Source organism: Tasmannia lanceolata, unplaced genomic scaffold (genome assembly GCF_043159265.1).
Source record: "Tasmannia lanceolata isolate RefF3 unplaced genomic scaffold, GAP_Taslan_0.1 ptg000016l, whole genome shotgun sequence".
NCBI lineage: Eukaryota > Viridiplantae > Streptophyta > Magnoliopsida > Canellales > Winteraceae > Tasmannia > Tasmannia lanceolata.
The window spans coordinates 15,066,615-15,084,367 of NW_027518693.1; the positions used below are offsets into that span (position 1 = coordinate 15,066,615).

Here is a 17,753-nt window from a genome sequence, read left to right on the forward strand (position 1 = left end):
AGGACGTTTTGTTGCAGCAGGAGTACTAATAGTAGTTATCTAATGTCTATAAGGAATTTATTTAGGAGAATAGGAGTTGGGTAGTTATCCAATATTCAAAGTACGGTATGGCCCGCACCATAGGATGATCCAAACCGTCCATTAGATGGGCCACAGCCTACATAGGTTGTGCCCCAAAAATCATTTCCATAGGCTGTTCCTAACCCTCCGATCTGAATGTTAGAGGGTTGATCATAATCCTCTATAGATTGGAGGGTTAGAATCAACCTGTGGAAATAATTTTTGAGGCACAACCTATTTAGGCTGAGAAAAGGGTTCCTGCGCTCGAGTGCAGGAAACAAGGGTGGGGCCACATTGTTGGGGTGATCATAAGCATTCATTTGAAAGGCTCCATCATGGATGGGGTGTGTACCAAATATCAGCCTCATTGGATCATCATAGGGTATCCATTTGTGGGGGTGAAAATGGACAGATACTGTTTGTCCACTAAACTGCCCATTTTTTCACCCCACAAATGGACACCCTAAGATGATCCAATGGAGCTGACTTTTTGTGGACACCCTATCCAAAAAAGGGCCTTCCAAATGAATGCTTTGGATCCCCCAAACAATGTGGGCCCACCCCTGTTTCTGCACTATAGCTCGAGCACAGGAACCCTTTACTCTCTCTCTCTCTCTCTCTCTCTCTCTCTCTCTCTCTCCTCTCTCTCTCTCTCTCTCTCTATATATATATATATATATATATATCAAGGGGATATTGCACCCCTCTTGCAGCATTTCAAACCCATTTATTTGTCTTTTTCTATAGAATGATAGGGTTTCCATTAGGAGGGTTCCTCGTTGGACTGTAGTGAACTTCAGATCACTTAGGGTAATGCATTAGTCTGACCTGACTTCTAGCACTTCGAAAACCCAAATTAGTAGGGAGGTTCGAGATTTAGCCTATAAATTCCACCGAAATTCCATTCTCTTGTTAAAATGCTCACCAAAGATTGGCTTCAATTTTATGATCTACTTTTTTATTCCAGCAATCACCCACACTTTGTTGCCTAATGGGGTTGAGCCTCTAGCTCAATTGGTAAAGACTATGTTCTCCAACCCGGAGGCCGGAGGTTCAATCTCAGCTTACCTACCAAAACAGAGTGAGTTGGGGGTTGAGCCTCTTGCTCAATTAGTTAACGCGTTGTTCTTCGTCTCTGAGGTTGGAGGTTCAATTCCAGCTTACCTATAAAAAAAACCCTCACCTAGAATCCTTCTCAAAGTTCTAATCGGCAACTCTTCCTCCTTATGAACTCAGCTCAGCTCAACTAAGCCTTGTCCCAAACTAGTTGGGGTCGGCTTCTTCCTTCTCATGAAAATGACCAATATTAACACTAGATTCTTTATTAGTTTCAAATATTAATATGAAATCCTTGATCAACATCAACACTAATACTAGATTCTTTTCTAATAATTGGTACACGCAACACCTCTTTGAGCTTAAGAGCCTTCCCAGATGTCAACTTTAGCAAAAATTAATACTTTACATATTGCCGAAGATGTAAACAAAGTTTCCCACGAATATTTTTTCTCCATCCCCTATTGTTTAGTAGGAGAAGAACTCACCCCTTTCACAAGATATGTGCTTGGTGGCTCAAATATTCACCCACCATTCCAGTCCTTCATGTTGCTAAAAAGGTTCACTTTTGATATCACTAAAAAGAGATGTAGGCGTTCCACCGCATTGCCTTGATACTTATTTATTGGATACATTTGCGTGAGGTTTACCCTTATGCTTCTTTAACTGTTAAAGTATAAATGATTAAATAACACCAACTCTGACAACTTAAGCTTTTGGAGTAATTGGTTGCTTCACATGGCATCCAGAGCAATTGCCTCATGGCTGGTCCTGGGTTCAACACCCAACAACTCCTTCATATTAAAAATCCACGAGTATGGCCAACCAAAAAAATGATGGGTACGTCATTCTTTAATATAAAAAATCCAACACGTCGCACATGAGGGGTGATGTTAAAGTATAAATGATTAAATAACACGAACTCTTACCGGTTAAGCTTTTCGAGTAATTGGTTGTTTCACAATAACCATACTCTTATGTATGGTGACAAAGCATTACAAAGACAACTCAATTCCGCAACCTCTACAGTATAGATAGTCTCTATTATTTCCTAAAACTCCTACTAATTCACACCACAATAAATAACACATAATTTTATATTTGATGCATTTGCATCCAATGGCTTTCAAGATATTCGCATTTGCATGAGAGAGAGAGAGTTGATGTGGAATGCCACTTAGAGCGTGCATTGGACACACGCTAAAGACAATGCATTGGGTCCATGGATAATACACTCTTTTTCCTTCTCCACCACACCCATTTTAAAGCTCACAAACATCTCTTACTTTCGTGTGTTGGGCACTCTCTCTTTGATATCTACTTGAGATTTTCAGTCCACAGGCAAGAGAGTGACTCAGTGTTTGTCATCTTTCTTTCCATTCTGATATTTTTATTTCTATTCCTTCCGTGAGGAAGATGGTATGCTTTATTTGACAGCACTTAAGTTCTAATATTCCAAAAGCTATCTACATCAAATCATACGAGTGTCTAAATAAAGTGAGGAGTGTTATTATCAAAAGAGAGGAGTGCGGAGTATCATTTTGTTATTGAGAATGGTCATGATGCACCGTACACGTGGCACATGCCTTTGTTGATCAGAGAGTGCAAACAATGAATGGCTAAGAATCATCCAATTATTGTGGGTCCAGGGTTAATTTGGAAGAATTGTGAGCGTCGATTCTACGATCAGAGGCCGTCTTCTTGCAACAGACGTAAATCTTTTTGTCATTCAACACACAACTATCAAACCAGTGAACAAAAGAAGCTCAGTCATGGAAAAAATCATTTGGTTTGAAAGATCTGAACCAGGACTACTTGTAATGGAAATTCTGAATCCCCTTTGATTCCTATTGCTCAAGGACAACCTCTATTATGAAAAATTCAAAACACTTGGGGCTAAATTCTAATCACATCAAATCATTTTGTTTGACGATTTGGATTGAATGCGATGAGAATTTGGTTTTATCTGTCAGATTAGAGAGATCTAACCTAGTGACCGTTACGTGCCTAATTGGCTGTAACACAAATTAACAAAATAGAAAATAGAAATGAGGGAGAGAGAGGTTGCCTCAAGGCAACCGGACCTCCTAATGGCTCGATTCGAGAGGTATCATGACGCTCCTAGAACAAAGTCTCCTTTGTGTTGTAAAATTCTTCTCTTCTTTTCATTGAATTGCTACTACATAAATACAAGCAAGAGGGAGTGCCACATCATAAGCACACTTACCCACTAACAAGACACATTATAAGTAACTAACTCCCACTACCCTAAACACATTAGCCACAACTAATGGCCATTACACTAAAACACATACCCACTACTATGCAAAAACTAACCCCACATACAACATAAGGAAATACACATAATAACAGTGACCATGATTCCATGCAACTTTATTTAGGGCATGTTTGGCAACTATGTGATCACATACTTAGGTGGCAACCAGGAAAAATTATTCCATGGAATATTGGTAAGCCCAAATGTAAAAGAGGAGGTGAGAAGGAGAGGGGGGGAGAGACTTGATGTGGCACAAGTAGAGAGTGAGGAGAGAGGATGAGGTATCCCTGAAAAATAGTACTATAGGGAAAATTCTTTGAAAATTGTGTTATCTTGGAGAAACAACTTCGGAATGGCATATCGTCAAAATGGCGTCGTAGGATGAAAAGCCAAAGTGCCCTCTTCTTCCTCCAAAACAATTTTGTTGTTTCTTCATCTCCACCACGGCCAACTACCTTGTTGTGACACGAAAGAGGAGGAAGAAGAAGAAAAGAAAGGACAGGAAGAAAATGCAAAGGAAGAAAAGATGAGGAGGAGAGAATTTTGGAATTTTACTAATTCTTGGATGAATTACAAACAGAATTGATGGTGCTTATATAGAGCACTTACATGATAAATATAGAATGAAATTCAGATAACTATGGATGAATTAATTGAATAAGACAAAAAGTAAGCCTGTGTGGCTGCTCTCTCAAGCAACAGCCAGCCCGCGAAATACCTTCTACTATAGTCACTAGCAAATCCCCTAAAATATTGAGCAATCCCCCAATAGAAATATTGTTGATCGACCTTGTAATCCAAAAGTTAACATCAAAAAATAGAAAATTTCTAAAAAGAAGAGCACGAGAACTCATTCTCATTCGCTCCATGGAGCTTTTTATATATGAAAAAAGAGAGGAAGTGATATATTTGCCCCTTTTTTCTTCCCTGGGCCAGCCCCCTGAAGTGTATTTGTGACTACCCTTTTACAGTACAAGGGAGTGGCCCAAGGAGGAATGAAAAGTGGAAAACATATAATTTCCCATATAAGATGGTTGCTGTTAGGCTCGTTCCTAAAAGACTCTAAGCTCTCCTCGTGTCTCAATCTCACCTACGTGATCGCGAATCCGAATCCATTGCTCTGATGCTGTCAACAAGTCCGGCCAAATGCCAAAAAAGGGTCTTCATTGATCCCAAACTACATGTTATAGCAGCATTGAAAAATGCAAAATTAAAGGAATGATAAATGTGATTGGGTGACGTGGATCCAATGGGGTCGCCCTTGCTGCTTTGTTTTTGCATGGGCGAACTTCAATTTAGCATTGCGTGCTTCATTGTTTTTATAATGGCATTCCATATTTAGCATTACGTGCTACATTATTGTTTTTATAATGGGATTCCATATTTAGCATTACGTGCTACATTATTGTTTTTATAATGGGATTCCATATTTAGCATTACGTGCTACATTGTTTTTATAATGGCATTCCATATATTATTACTCACTTCATTAGTTGTTGAGAGCATCTTCGAAATAGTAAAAACTTAAATTCTGATTTGAAAAGTCCAAAAAAAAAGAGAGAGAGGGTGGAGTGCCATTATTGAATCTAGGAAGTACAGATAACACTTCTTTATACAAAATTATTTAATGGTATTTATTTGATGTGTTTACTAAACGAGCTGACCCCGAACCCAACCAAGCTCGAGCCTGGCTCGGCTTGGGCTCGTTTGTTTACTAAATGAACCGAGCTGAGCTCAAGCTTTGTTGAATTTTGACGAGCCGAACACGAGCCCATAGTATAAAGCTCGTCGCGAACATAAGCCGACGCTCAAACTAAGCGAGCCGAGCATGAACACCCCAAAGTTTGGCTCGGCTCGTTTGCAGTCCTAAATACATACATACACATATATATGCTGGAAAATGATATTTTTCACCTCTTTTCCACAGTTTTCATCTCTTTCTAAAAGAGACAGCCTTTCCATCTTTTTTTCCTTTATCCCCTTAAAATAAAGTAATTTAAAAGAAAAGATAAACAGGGATGAAAATGCTTGGAAATGTGGCACAGAGAGAGAGAGAGAGAAGAGAGACGCTCCCACATCCATGGTGGGGGATGCAAGATTAATAATTTCTTAACAAAAACCTTTAGCTCTTAATTTGCTAATTGTCTATTTTTTGTACAGTTTCAGGGCCAATAGCTAAATAATCTAATCCGTTACCCTGATAAGATTATCTAAATCTTTAACAAAATTTAATTTAGGGATGTTCTACAAAGAAATAGTGAAATTATATGTTGGAGCAGCGTTGAACTTGTAAAATTGGTATATAAGAACGTCAGCCCTAGATAACTTTATCCGAGGTTCATCTAATTGAGGAGGATTTTGGATAGTTGACAATATGCGATGGGCCCCACAAGATGAGTTGTGACAATCATCGTATTTTTGCAACATCTATGGTCATGATTGGGTGGCGCACCAATATCGGTAATCTAATACGTAGAAACAACGTTGTACTGTTACTTTTTGTAGCAAAATAACCCTTTGGGTTGAGGCGAGGGCTTAAAATAAAGTAACTAGTCTGATAAAAAAAATATATAAATTAAAGGACAAGAGGGGGTGCAACTATCAATTTGCTAGTAACTTCAATTGCCTGCACCCACTCAAAGTCAATACAAATAGGGAACATCAGAAGCAAAATGCAGAGAAGAAGAAAGAAAAAGAAGGCTATGGAACTCCTCAACATTTTCTTTTCCTTGTCTTTGGTAACTCTCTTTAGCTCAGCTACATATTGTTATTATGTTTTATGGTGGAAGCCCGAAAGGATCCGAGAAAGGATTCGGAGCCAAGGGATTGAAGGGCCTCCACCTTCTTTCTACTATGGCAATCTTTTAGAGATGAAGAAGACTATCCAATCGACGGTCGAGATGCATCCCAACAAAGCAGGAGGACACGTGGCGCACAATTATACGTCGACACTCTTTCCTTATTTCGAGAGGTGGAGGAAGGATTACGGTATGAACCTCCATTCTATCACTTAATTTTCCAATGTTTACAAACTTTCATTTTAAATTTTTGCATAAATAAAGGGACTGATATCCACACTACGATATTTTGATAATAGAACTACTTGGTTTGTTATAAAATTGTCTACAAGATCAACGGTCATGATTATACACAATTAACATGTTTCATTTTAACTCAATTGAAAATCGCAATGGTGACTGGTGAGATAGGTCCCATTTTTACATATTCGACGGGCCACACCGTAATATTGTACGTGAGCCGCCCTGATCTAGTGAAGGAGATGAACCTCTGCAAATCGCTCGACTTTGGGAAGCCTTCACGCCAGCATAAAGAACGGCATGCGTTATTCGGCGATGGCATATTTTCATCAAATGGGCCAATGTGGACCCACCAGAGAAAAATCCTAGCACCAGAGTTCTTCATGGACAAGGTTAAGGTAATTAAATTTAACTTAATTTTAAATTTTAAATTTTACATGTGAACACGAAGAGGAATTAAACCGATGTTTTAGAAATTGAATCCATAATTAATCTTTAAAATGCCTAATTTTTCATTTGAAATTTTATAAGTGAATACAAAGAGAAAATAAACCTATGTTTTAGAAATTGAACCCGTGATTAATCTTAAAATCGAGGCATCATGAATTAATTAACTAATTAAAACTTCTACTTTTTATCTTTTCCAATAGGTAGAATTTTTGAAGTATAAATTATTAAATAACTCCAAGTCTGAGTCGCCTATGTGTTAATTTATTATAAACTGAAATGTTTGCAGGGAATGGTGTCTTTAATGGTGGAATCTACAATTTCAATGTTAAATTCTTGGGAGAGTAGAATTAATAGTGAGGGTGGCATTGCAGAAATAAGAGTTGATGAAGATTTGAGAAATTTATCTGCAGATGTAATCTCAAGAGCATGTTTTGGGAGCTCTTATTCCAGAGGGAAAGAGATATTTTCAAGGCTCAGAGATCTCAAGCTTTCCATGTCTCTACATCCTGGGATTCCTGGCTTGAGGTACCTGAGTTTTCAATCTTTCTTTATTAGACTTTCTATTTCTATTTATGCTCCAAAACATAGGTTTTAATAAGTTTTTGATATGACTTTCTATTAGACTTTCTCTTTCTTTATCTAAGTTTTTGATAGTAATCTTATACTAATTAAAATTAATGTATTGATATAAAAAAGGTACAGAATTATTTTTAAAATTGGAAATGTACATAACAAACTCCTTATATGCAAGATATCTTCCAACCAAGAACAATAGAAAGATTTGGAGATTAGAGAGAGAAATCCAATCGTTGATTCTGAAGATCGTGCACGTGCGCAAACATGACCCCACAGCTTCATCTGAAAAAGATCTGTTACAGATGATCATGGATGTTTTTGAGGCTTCTCGACTGGGACCCAACGCAATGAACCGCTTCGTGATTGACAATTGTAAGAACATCTACTTTGCGGGCCATGAGACGACTGCGGTGGCCGCCACATGGTGTTTGATGCTGCTTGCTCTGAATCCAGAGTGGCAGGATCGGACCCGGGCCGAGGTGGTGGATGTCTGTGGGGGCCGCATACCAGATTCCGATATGATCCGTAGGATGAAAACGGTACGTTGTATCATAATTTCTTTTGATGTAAAATGGGTAAAATGTGCGTAAAATAAATTTTACGACCATCTCGGGCGTGGCCCGTGGGATGTCCCTCTCTTTTTCCTTAATAAAATTAGGGAAATGATATCACCACTACCGTATTTTGATGATCCGCACCATAGGATGATCCAAACCATCCATTAGATAGGCCACAACCTAAATAGTTTGTGCCCCAAAAAACATTTCCATAGGTTGATCCTAACCTTCGGATCTATAGAGGGACTGAATATTACCCGTTGAAATGATTTTTGGGGCACAACCGATTTAGGTTTTGGCCCATCTAATGGACGGTTTGGATCATCCTATGGTACGGGCCATACCGTACTTTTTAATAAAGTGAGGTGTGCGATCATTATAATACGGTAGTGGTGATATCATTTCCCTAAATTTATCTATAATTCAAAAGAAAAACAAATTTTAAGACTTTCTCCACCTAAAAAAAATTTAGGAACAGTTTACGTCAAGAAATAGAGCCAAGAAATGATATTCACGCTCCAATGCATTTACGCTTACACATAATCCAATAAGCTTAGGGAGGCAATCATGGAGGAAACCCTTTCAATAAAAATATCATGGATGATCTACTGATGATTTTCGGTCATGTAGCGATATTACATTCATGCATAGTCATAAAATTATCCAAATAATTGAAAATTTCTTGAAAAAATTCCAATTTTTTATTCCCCGTTTTAACCTAAAAAAAAAAAAAAAAAAAAAAAAAAAAAAAAAAAAAAAAAACCGAATAAGAAAAACTGAACAAATTCTAGCATTTTTTTTAGATTACGTCGCTATGATTAGTGCATGCTGCACTAAAGATTCTCCAAATAATTGAAAAATGCTTTTAAAAATCGTGATTTTTTTAGGGAAATGATAAATGCGTCCCTTTTCATCACATGAGACACCCAACTGAAGTGTATGTGGCAATCAAATCCATAGAATAATTCTGACATGAAGTACATCAGCCCCTCTTCAGTCATTGATACATTGCTGCTGGGTGTCACAAGTGATGAAAAGGGGCGCGTATATCATTTCCCCTTTTTTTTATGCCCCATTTAAGACCTTAAAAATCTTAATTAATTAAAAAAATCTCGCATAGTTGGAGTTAAATGAAAATTTTCCAAAGTAAACCTAGTGTCTTTGAGTTTCTTTTTGAATGGCAAAGAATTATATTAATTAAAAATAGAAACAGAGGAAGAACCCCATTGATCGAGATGATCTTAGCAATACAGAGGAGAAGATTACATATATAAAAGAAAAAGCACAAATCAAGGCGGAAGAAAATCGAATAGTTTCAACTCCGCCTTAGACACCCCCTCCCGAGCCAGACTATCAGCCCTCCTATTAGACTATCTCCTAACAAGATGAATTGAGATTGAAGACCCCGCCAACCTATCTGAGATCCCATTAACCCACCGATTAAACCTCCAAGGATGGGCTTCACTTCCCTTCAACCATTTTATCACGTTCAAAGAGTCACCCTCCACTATGATCCTATCCAAAAGCTCTCAATTAATCAACTTGATTCCTTGGTGCAAAGCTCTATTATCTGCCTCATTGGAATAGGCAATTCCAATGAGGCATGAAAATGCCTATACCTTATTCTCATTCTCGTCCGTAAGAAGGCCGCCAACTCCTCTCGGTCCTGGGTTCCCTTACTAGAGCCATTAAAGTTCAACTATTACCATTTGTAAGGAATTTATGAGGGATGCACATATTGCATGAGGGGGGCCATGGCCCCCAATGTCTTGAAAAATGTCTTTTATGGTGTATGGGTGTATATGCATGGTGCATGGGTATACGTGCATGCTTAGCTAGTCTAGTAGCCATGGCCCCCCAATGACCAATGCAGGCAAGTGTAAATTAGTCTGGCCCCAAGTGTAAATTCCTGGCTCCGCCCCTGGGTCTCATTTCCCTGCTATTACATACTAGACCTATCAAAGTTCAACGCTGTACCTTTGAATTAAACAGGGGTTTTCTAGTTTTTTCAACTGAATTCAAATTTTCTGAAGTAAAACCAATGTTTTCTGAATCAAACAAGATTTTTCCGAACTAATCCCAATGTGTTCGAATTAAATGCAGTTTTGACTGATAATTGTAGTATTTTTCCTCCTAAAATGCACTCCATGTGTGCTCAATAAGAAGCTATATGATCTGAGCCGTTGGATGAAACAACATGCACCATGCACCCATTTCTGCAAGCCCATATATGGATCCCTCTCATCCTTAATCCGTCTTTTCATTTGCAGCTAACAATGGTGATACAAGAGACTCTCCGTCTATACCCGCCAGCTCCGTTTGTGGCACGAGAGGCATTTCAAGCTATGGAATTTGGAGAATTCAAGATTCCGAAAGGCGCCAACATCTGGATTCCGGTGATCATGGTGCACCACGACCCTCAAATTTGGGGACCCGACACCCATGAGTTCAATCCAGAGAGGTTCTCTAATGGTGTTTTTAGCGCTTGCAAAAACAAGCACGCATACATTCCATTCGGCGTCGGCCCCCGGGTGTGTTTGGGGCAGAATTTTGCAATGGTAGAATTGAAGGTTGTTCTCTCTCTGATCCTATCTAAGTACAGTTTCTCACTCTCTCCAAAGTATTGCCATTCCCCTATGGTTAAAATGACTGTGGAGCCTAAGTATGGACTTGATTTGATCTTCAAGAGGGTGTGATTTGAAAATGTTGTAAATCAAAATGAGAAACCGTGGGTGTGATTTAAAAATGTTGTAAATCAAAACTTAAGGGCCATCAGAATGCGGCCAAGTCGGTCCAGGTTCAACATTGAAAGGAGATCTCAGTTGCAAAACTGTGGCATGCAAAAACCAACACCTTAAAGATATCTCAAAGGATGTCAATTTTCATCTTGCTCAATCAATAACTTGATCCCCTTATGAACTGCCCGCACCTCTGCCTCACTCGAGTCTGTAATCCCAACTCGTCCCTTAGGAGGCCAACAATTAATGTTGGACCCAAATTTTGAAACTGGACCCATTGAATTGTTTAGCTTTAAGAGCCCTTGAGCAGGTGGGTTTGGGAAAACCAAATCTGCCTTTTTAACCAAAACTAGGGGTGAATGGCACATAAGATGTGGGAGAAGGGGACAATGTCTATGTCACCACCACCTTGGCTTATTGCTACTATATAAAGTCATAGATAAGTGGCATAATTCACAATCCCAGGTCAGCAACCTGTCTTATTGCTATTATATGATAGCTATACTGAAATTGACACAATATGATATTTACTGCCCTTAAAGAAATTTAAATTTATTGTGTATTTAATTCTCCCTTTGGGGGGGGGGGGGGGGGGGGGGGGGGGAGGGGAGAGTAGGCTTAAAATAAAGTAACAACCAATTTGGGAAATATAAATTAAAGGACAAGAGTCTAGAGGGAGGGTGTAAATATCAATTTCTTAATAACATAAATGGCCTGCCCACTCACAGTCAATACAAATATGTAAGCATCAGATGCAAAAAGAAGAGAAGAAAGGAGAAGAAAGAAGGGAAACAGAGGCCATGGAACTCCTCACTATCTTCTTTTCCTTATCTTTGGTAACTCTCTTTAGCTTAGCTACTTATTGTTATTATGTTTTATGGTTGGAGCCTGAAAGGATCCGAGAAAGGATCCGGAGCTAAGGGATTGAAGGGCCTTCACCTTCTTTTTATTATGGCAATCTTTTAGAGATGAAGAGTATCCAATCAACGGCCGAGATGCCTCAAAGCAAAGCCAGAGGACACGTGGAGCACAGCTATAAGTGGACACACTTTCCTTATTTTGAGAGGTGGAGGAGGGAGTATGGTATGATACTCCTTTCTATCACTTATTTTTACACTATCTAGAAATTTTCATTTTAAATTTTGAAATAAATAAATGTGACTGATATCCACACTACCATATGAGTAAATTGGTCATTTTACATTAGATATGGGTATTTTTACTATTTTACATGAGATTATGAGATAGATGTGTTCTGATAATTTTATATGATATTGTTTTTTTTTTTTTCAGTTTATGTAAGATATAGGTATTTTTGTTATTTTTGAGGAGTAGGACATTTTATCATTTGGGATTTGCTAGGCAATTTCGCGGAGAGCCATTTCACTGGGAGATGATTTTTTTTCACCCCCTGTTGGATTATGCGCCCCATTTTAAAGTGAATTGTGGCAGACTTTAACGCTTTTTTATGTCAAATCACGTTACAAGGGGGCGAATAATCCTACAGTGGGGGTGAAAAAAATCATCTTCATAGGCAATTCCACTCCATTCTACTTTCCGCGTTATCAAGCACTGGCCCAGTGGACCCAACAGAGAAGCTAAATTGTTAGAAAATACAGATGAGAATTCTGTTTGTCCTAGGACCGTGACCATGTGGGTCACCTCATGATGTCTTCGAAGTTCCGTGTTTTTATAATTCCATTTGAAATTCAGAGAAATTCAACCCAAAAATCTCAATTGTTTTTAATTATATAGCTATTTCCCAAAATTTCAACAGAAATTTGGTATTAAATAAAATATTATTTTCTAATTGTGTACCGGATTTCGGCCGAAATTTCGGTTTCGGTGAGGGGCCAAAATGCATACCGAAACCAAAATTTTAAATTATGCCGGTAACTAACTAAATTGAATTCTCAATGGTGAGATAGGTCCCATTTTTACATATTCTACGGGCCACACGGTAATATTGTACGTGAGCCGCCCCGATCTGGTGAAGGAGATGAACCTCTGCAAATCGTTCGATTTTGGGAAGCCTTCACTCCTGCATAAACAACGGCATGCATTATTCGGCGACGGCATTTTATTATCAAATGGGCCAATGTGGGCCCACCAGAGAAAAATCCTAGCGCCCGAGTTCTTCATGGACAAGGTTAAGGTGATTAAGCTTGAAAAGTTCCTAGTTGGATCCAAACAAATCCGACCGTTGTTCAAATTGGGTCGAATCGTGGCGTTATGATTTAATTAACCGATTTAAAACTTTTAGTTATTACTTCCTTTCTTTCTATAGGTAGAACTTAATATTAATTATTTAAATGTTTTTTTAGTTTTATTTGCCCAGAATATATTACAGTAAGGCCATGTTGGACAACCATGAAAAATTATTCTGTGGAATATTCTTAGGTCCAAGTGTGTGAGAGAAGTAGAGGGAGAGACTTGAGCTGGTTGGACTGGGGAGAGAATCAGCAATCCTTACGAAATTGTGAAAAAATATACATACTTAAAATTGGGTTTTTGTTTTCCTGATTTCAAAAAGCTTTTCATGCATCCTCACACCCACCCTCTCTTTGGTTGCCACATGCCTGGCATCCTCAAGGATTTTCCAAGCAAAAAAATGCACTTTGATCTTAAACTTTATCGTGCTTGGTTGCCAATGTAGCATCAAAATCCTTGGAGAGTACCAAATCCCTGGAGACTACCAGACAAGTTCCGAGGTAATAATTGCATGTCTGGTTTCATGGGATCAATGTTCCCTCCAGGCCAAATTTATCAAAAAAAGGAGGAATTTGGCTCCGAAAATTCTCAGAAAATTGAATTTGGCTCGGAATTTCATGGGATCAATGTCCCCTCCAAGCCAAATTTCTCAAGAAAAGGAGGAATTTGGATCGGAAAATTCTCTCTCTCTCTCTACCCTCACCCCCCCCCCCCCCCCCCCCCCCCCCCCCCGCGTCTTTTTATATTGGTAATGATGCCCCTCCCACTGCTCTATGAGGTTGGCAGCCAAACAGTAAATTCTAGGCAAATCAAATGTTTGTCTCCTCCCTATTGACTACTTATACCACTAATCTACATGGTAACCACTTGCAGCCAAACATAGCTTCTACCTTTCCCACGCATCTCTCACAAGTGGCCCTTACAGACTTCCATGGAATATTTTTTTCAAGGTTTCCAAACATAGCCTAACTCACCTATGTATTAATTTAGCAACATTGATTTTTATTTTTTATTTTTTTTTGTGTGTGCAGGGAATGGTGTCTCTAATGGTGGAATGTACAATTTCAATGTTAAATTCTTTGGAGAGTAGAATTGACAATGAGGGTGGGATTGCAGAAATAGGAGTTGATGGAGATTTGAGAAGTTTATCTGCAGATGTAATCTCAAGAACATGTTTTGGGAGCTCTTATTCCAAAGGAAAAGAGATATTTTCAAGGCTCAGAGATCTCAACCTTTCCATGTCTCTGCAACCTGGAATTCCAGTCTTAAGGTATCTGAATTTTCAATATATTTTCTAGTTGTTTAGACTTCATATTTCCATTTATGATGTAACACAGAATCCCAAAAGGTTCTTCTTTGCCCCGGTTGCAAAAATAGATAAAAAGAAGAAAAGGGCCCTTTGATCACCGTTGTGGGGAATAAAAATACTTTGATCACCGTCAAGGTGATGAGATTTACTTCGTTCAGTCGAAATCAAGTTTCTCGTAGCGAAACTGGAAAATACTCCAGAAATGGCCAATTTTCATTCAATAATTCAAAGAAGTCCCTTACAATGCTTTTAGAATATTTATTTATAAGAAAAGAAACTTTCAAAAGCTAACTTAAGACCTAAGTAACTAATTCCAGCCGTCCATCAAAAGTAACTTAAATAATAGCTGATAATTTAGACTAAAACAACCATAAAATAGAAATCATGTAATAGGCCGGTACAATATCCCGTAAAATGCTATAACTTACTCAAATCACATCCAAGTCGTGTGATATTGGGCTCTTTAGATAGGTAATCGAAAAACTTTTCTAATAATACCAAAATCAAGTCAAATAGATGGGAATTGAGACCTAAAAAGTAAGGTATAAAAAAAAGGACGAAAATAGAATTTGAAGAATATGAGAAACTTCTTCCATGCCGACTTCTTGTTAGTTTTCATCCACATCAATTTATAACTCCAAAATATAGGTTTTTATAAGTTTGTGATACATATCGGCCCTTTGAACTCTAGACCCTAACCTTCAGGTTTTGAACACTCTCTATTGAGAAAGAAAGTGCACATAGAAATACTAATACAAATCGGATTAAAGAGATCATCCTCGGGTCTTCAAAATAAATAGATGTCATAAAGCATGTGTTACTTTGATTATTATTTAGACTTCGTTTCTTTTGACTTAAAATGGGAGTAAAACAAATTTTACACATATTCCCCTACTCAAAATGAGTATAATATTTGTTTTGCGCCCAATTTACACCGAAATAAACAGAGCCTAATGTAAATTGAAATAAATTTACAAAATATGAAAACTTTGTTATGTTATTACTATGAGTTAAACCCAAAGAATTTCTTCTTACATTATTTACAAAATTCTCCGTATAATTGAAAATTTATTGAAAAATCCGAATTTTTTATATTCTATTTTAAAAATTAAAAATTATAAAAAACAATTGATTTTCAAATTAAACCCAATTTTCCATAATCAAATGAAAAATCGATGAATAATTCATCAATTTCTTATGGTATTATTTGTAAATCTTACAATAAATAAAAAAATTAACCAAATAGAAATTGCAGTAAAAACTGACTTCCCATTCGAATCTACTTAAGAGATGCACTTTTTTAATGGTAAGTTGGGGTTTGGCAGGACCCCTACCTTTATTAAATGAAAAAAGACAACACATATACAAATTGGAGCAAGATTATAGGCTATATTGTATTCTCTCGGATCTCAAATCGGACTCCCGGATAGCCTGGATTGGGGTTCGGACCAAAATCGACGGATGCCAAAAGTTGGTCGTTGTAGTGCTTGCACAGCTTGCCCAGTTGGCTATGCAAAATGTGCTGGAGAGATGCTAAAAGTTGATACGAATAACTTTCGTGTTGATGGCAAAACCTAATTTGGCGCAGAAATTGCTCGAATGACGAGAGAGAAAACAAGATGGTGAGAGGAGAGAGAGTTTAGTGAGAAAAAACCTCTCTTGTTGTTTTCTTTCTTTCCTTTTTTTTCTTTTTTTTTCCTGTTTTTTACTTTACCCTTGACTGTAACTATTAGATAAAGATATCACTAACTAGTATCTATATCACATATGCCACTAACCCCCTTTCATTTATTTATACCTGTACAGCAACCTACTTTTGATGAGGAAACCCTGGGATGTTTGCTGAGGAATAAGTATACTTATAGTCTACATATGTATGTTGTAAATAGAAACATACATGTATTCTTTTCAAAAAAGAAAATTTACTCTTCCTGAATATTTCCCTCGCTGAATTATGGGTGCAATTTGTGTGTAAAATGCCATCTAAAATGCTTTCTTGGATTGTAGTTTTATCTTTCAGTTAATCTTATTGGCATTTTTCATTTTGATATTTTGGTGAAGCATTAATAAGTCAAGAGTAATCTTATACTAATTATGATTAATGGATTGATATTAACAAAAGGCACAAAATTATTTTAGAATTTGATTTGTAGATAACAAACTCATTATTGTGTGCTAGATATCTTCCAACCAAGAAGAATAGAAAGATTTGGAGATTGGAGAGAGAGATCCGATCGTTGATTCTGAAGATCGTAAACGGACGCAAACAAGATCAGTCCGTAGATTCATCAAAAAAGGATCTGTTACAGATGATCATGGATGTTTTAGAGGCTTCTCGGGCGGGACCCGATGCAGTGAACCGCTTTGTGGTTGACAATTGTAAGACCATCTACTTTGCGGGCCATGAGACCACTGCGTTGGCCGCCACGTGGTGCTTGATGCTGCTTGCTCTGCATCCAGAGTGGCAGGCCCGGGCCTGTGCTGAGGTGGTGGATGTCTGTAGGGGCCGCATACCGGATTCTGATATGATCCGTAGGATGAAAACGGTATGTTGGATCATAATTTCTTTTCGCTCTGTTTCTTTCGACGTAAAAAAACAATTTTACAACCATTTTTCTGGTAAAAAATGGGTGGAAAATCTGTTTCATGCACTTTTTTTGAATTAAACACGAATTTTCCTAACTAAGCCGATTGTGTTCGAGTTAAACGCAAATTTGACTAGTAATTTTAGTATTTTCCCGCCTAAAATGCACTCAATGTGCTCCCAAGCAATAGCAATATGATCCGAGCCATTGGATGAAACAACATACACCATGAATTGCACGCATTTCTACCCTTAATGTACATCGATTCCTCTCATCCTTAATCCATCCTTTCAATTGCAGCTGACAATGGTGATACAGGAGACTCTCCGTCTGTACCCTCCAGCTCCGTTTGTGGCACGAGAGGCATTTGAAGCTATGGAATTCGGATCCCTCAAGATTCCGAAAGGCGCCAATGCCTGGATTCCGGTGCTTATGTTGCACCATGACCCTCAAATTTGGGGACCCGATGCCCATGAGTTCAATCCAGAGAGGTTCTCTAATGGCGTTTCTAGTGCTTGTAAGAACACACACGCTTACATGCCGTTTGGCATGGGCCTCCGGGTGTGTTTGGGACAGAATTTTGCCATGGTAGAATTGAAGGTTGTTCTCTCTTTGATCCTTTCTAAGTTCAGTTTCTCCCTCTCTCCAAAGTATTGCCATTCCCCTATAGTTAGAATGACTGTGGAGCCTAAGCATGGACTTGATTTGATCTTCAAGAGGGTGTGATTTGAAAATGTTGTAAATCAAATGGGTTTTGATTTAGCTATGCTACCTACTAGTAAAAATCAAATTAATATGAGATAAAAATCAGTTTTTTCTTTTATTTGTAATATATGTATGTATTTTTAATGTAAAATGCTAAGCTAACGAGAAAAAAAGAGAATCATGAAACTAA

General features: G+C 37.9%; 2 protein-coding genes across 2 annotated transcripts; both read left to right on the forward strand.

Annotated features, from left to right (window-relative positions):
- Nucleotides 1-6,032: 6,032 nt before the first annotated feature.
- Nucleotides 6,033-10,950, forward strand: LOC143848534 (cytochrome P450 714C2-like). The gene is made up of 5 exons (XM_077357483.1): nt 6,033-6,382; nt 6,604-6,830; nt 7,169-7,407; nt 7,634-7,997; nt 10,286-10,950. Exons 1-5 carry the CDS (start codon nt 6,067-6,069, stop codon nt 10,709-10,711), a joined length of 1,572 nt encoding a protein of 523 aa, XP_077213598.1. The 5' UTR covers nt 6,033-6,066; the 3' UTR covers nt 10,712-10,950.
- Nucleotides 10,951-11,461: 511 nt separating this feature from the next.
- Nucleotides 11,462-17,681, forward strand: LOC143848368 (cytochrome P450 714C2-like). The gene is made up of 5 exons (XM_077357295.1): nt 11,462-11,836; nt 12,682-12,908; nt 13,996-14,234; nt 16,453-16,819; nt 17,159-17,681. The coding sequence occupies exons 1-5, from the start codon at nt 11,722-11,724 to the stop codon at nt 17,582-17,584; spliced, it is 1,374 nt and encodes a 457-aa protein (XP_077213410.1). The 5' UTR covers nt 11,462-11,721; the 3' UTR covers nt 17,585-17,681.
- The last annotated feature ends 72 nt before the right edge of the window (nt 17,682-17,753 follow it).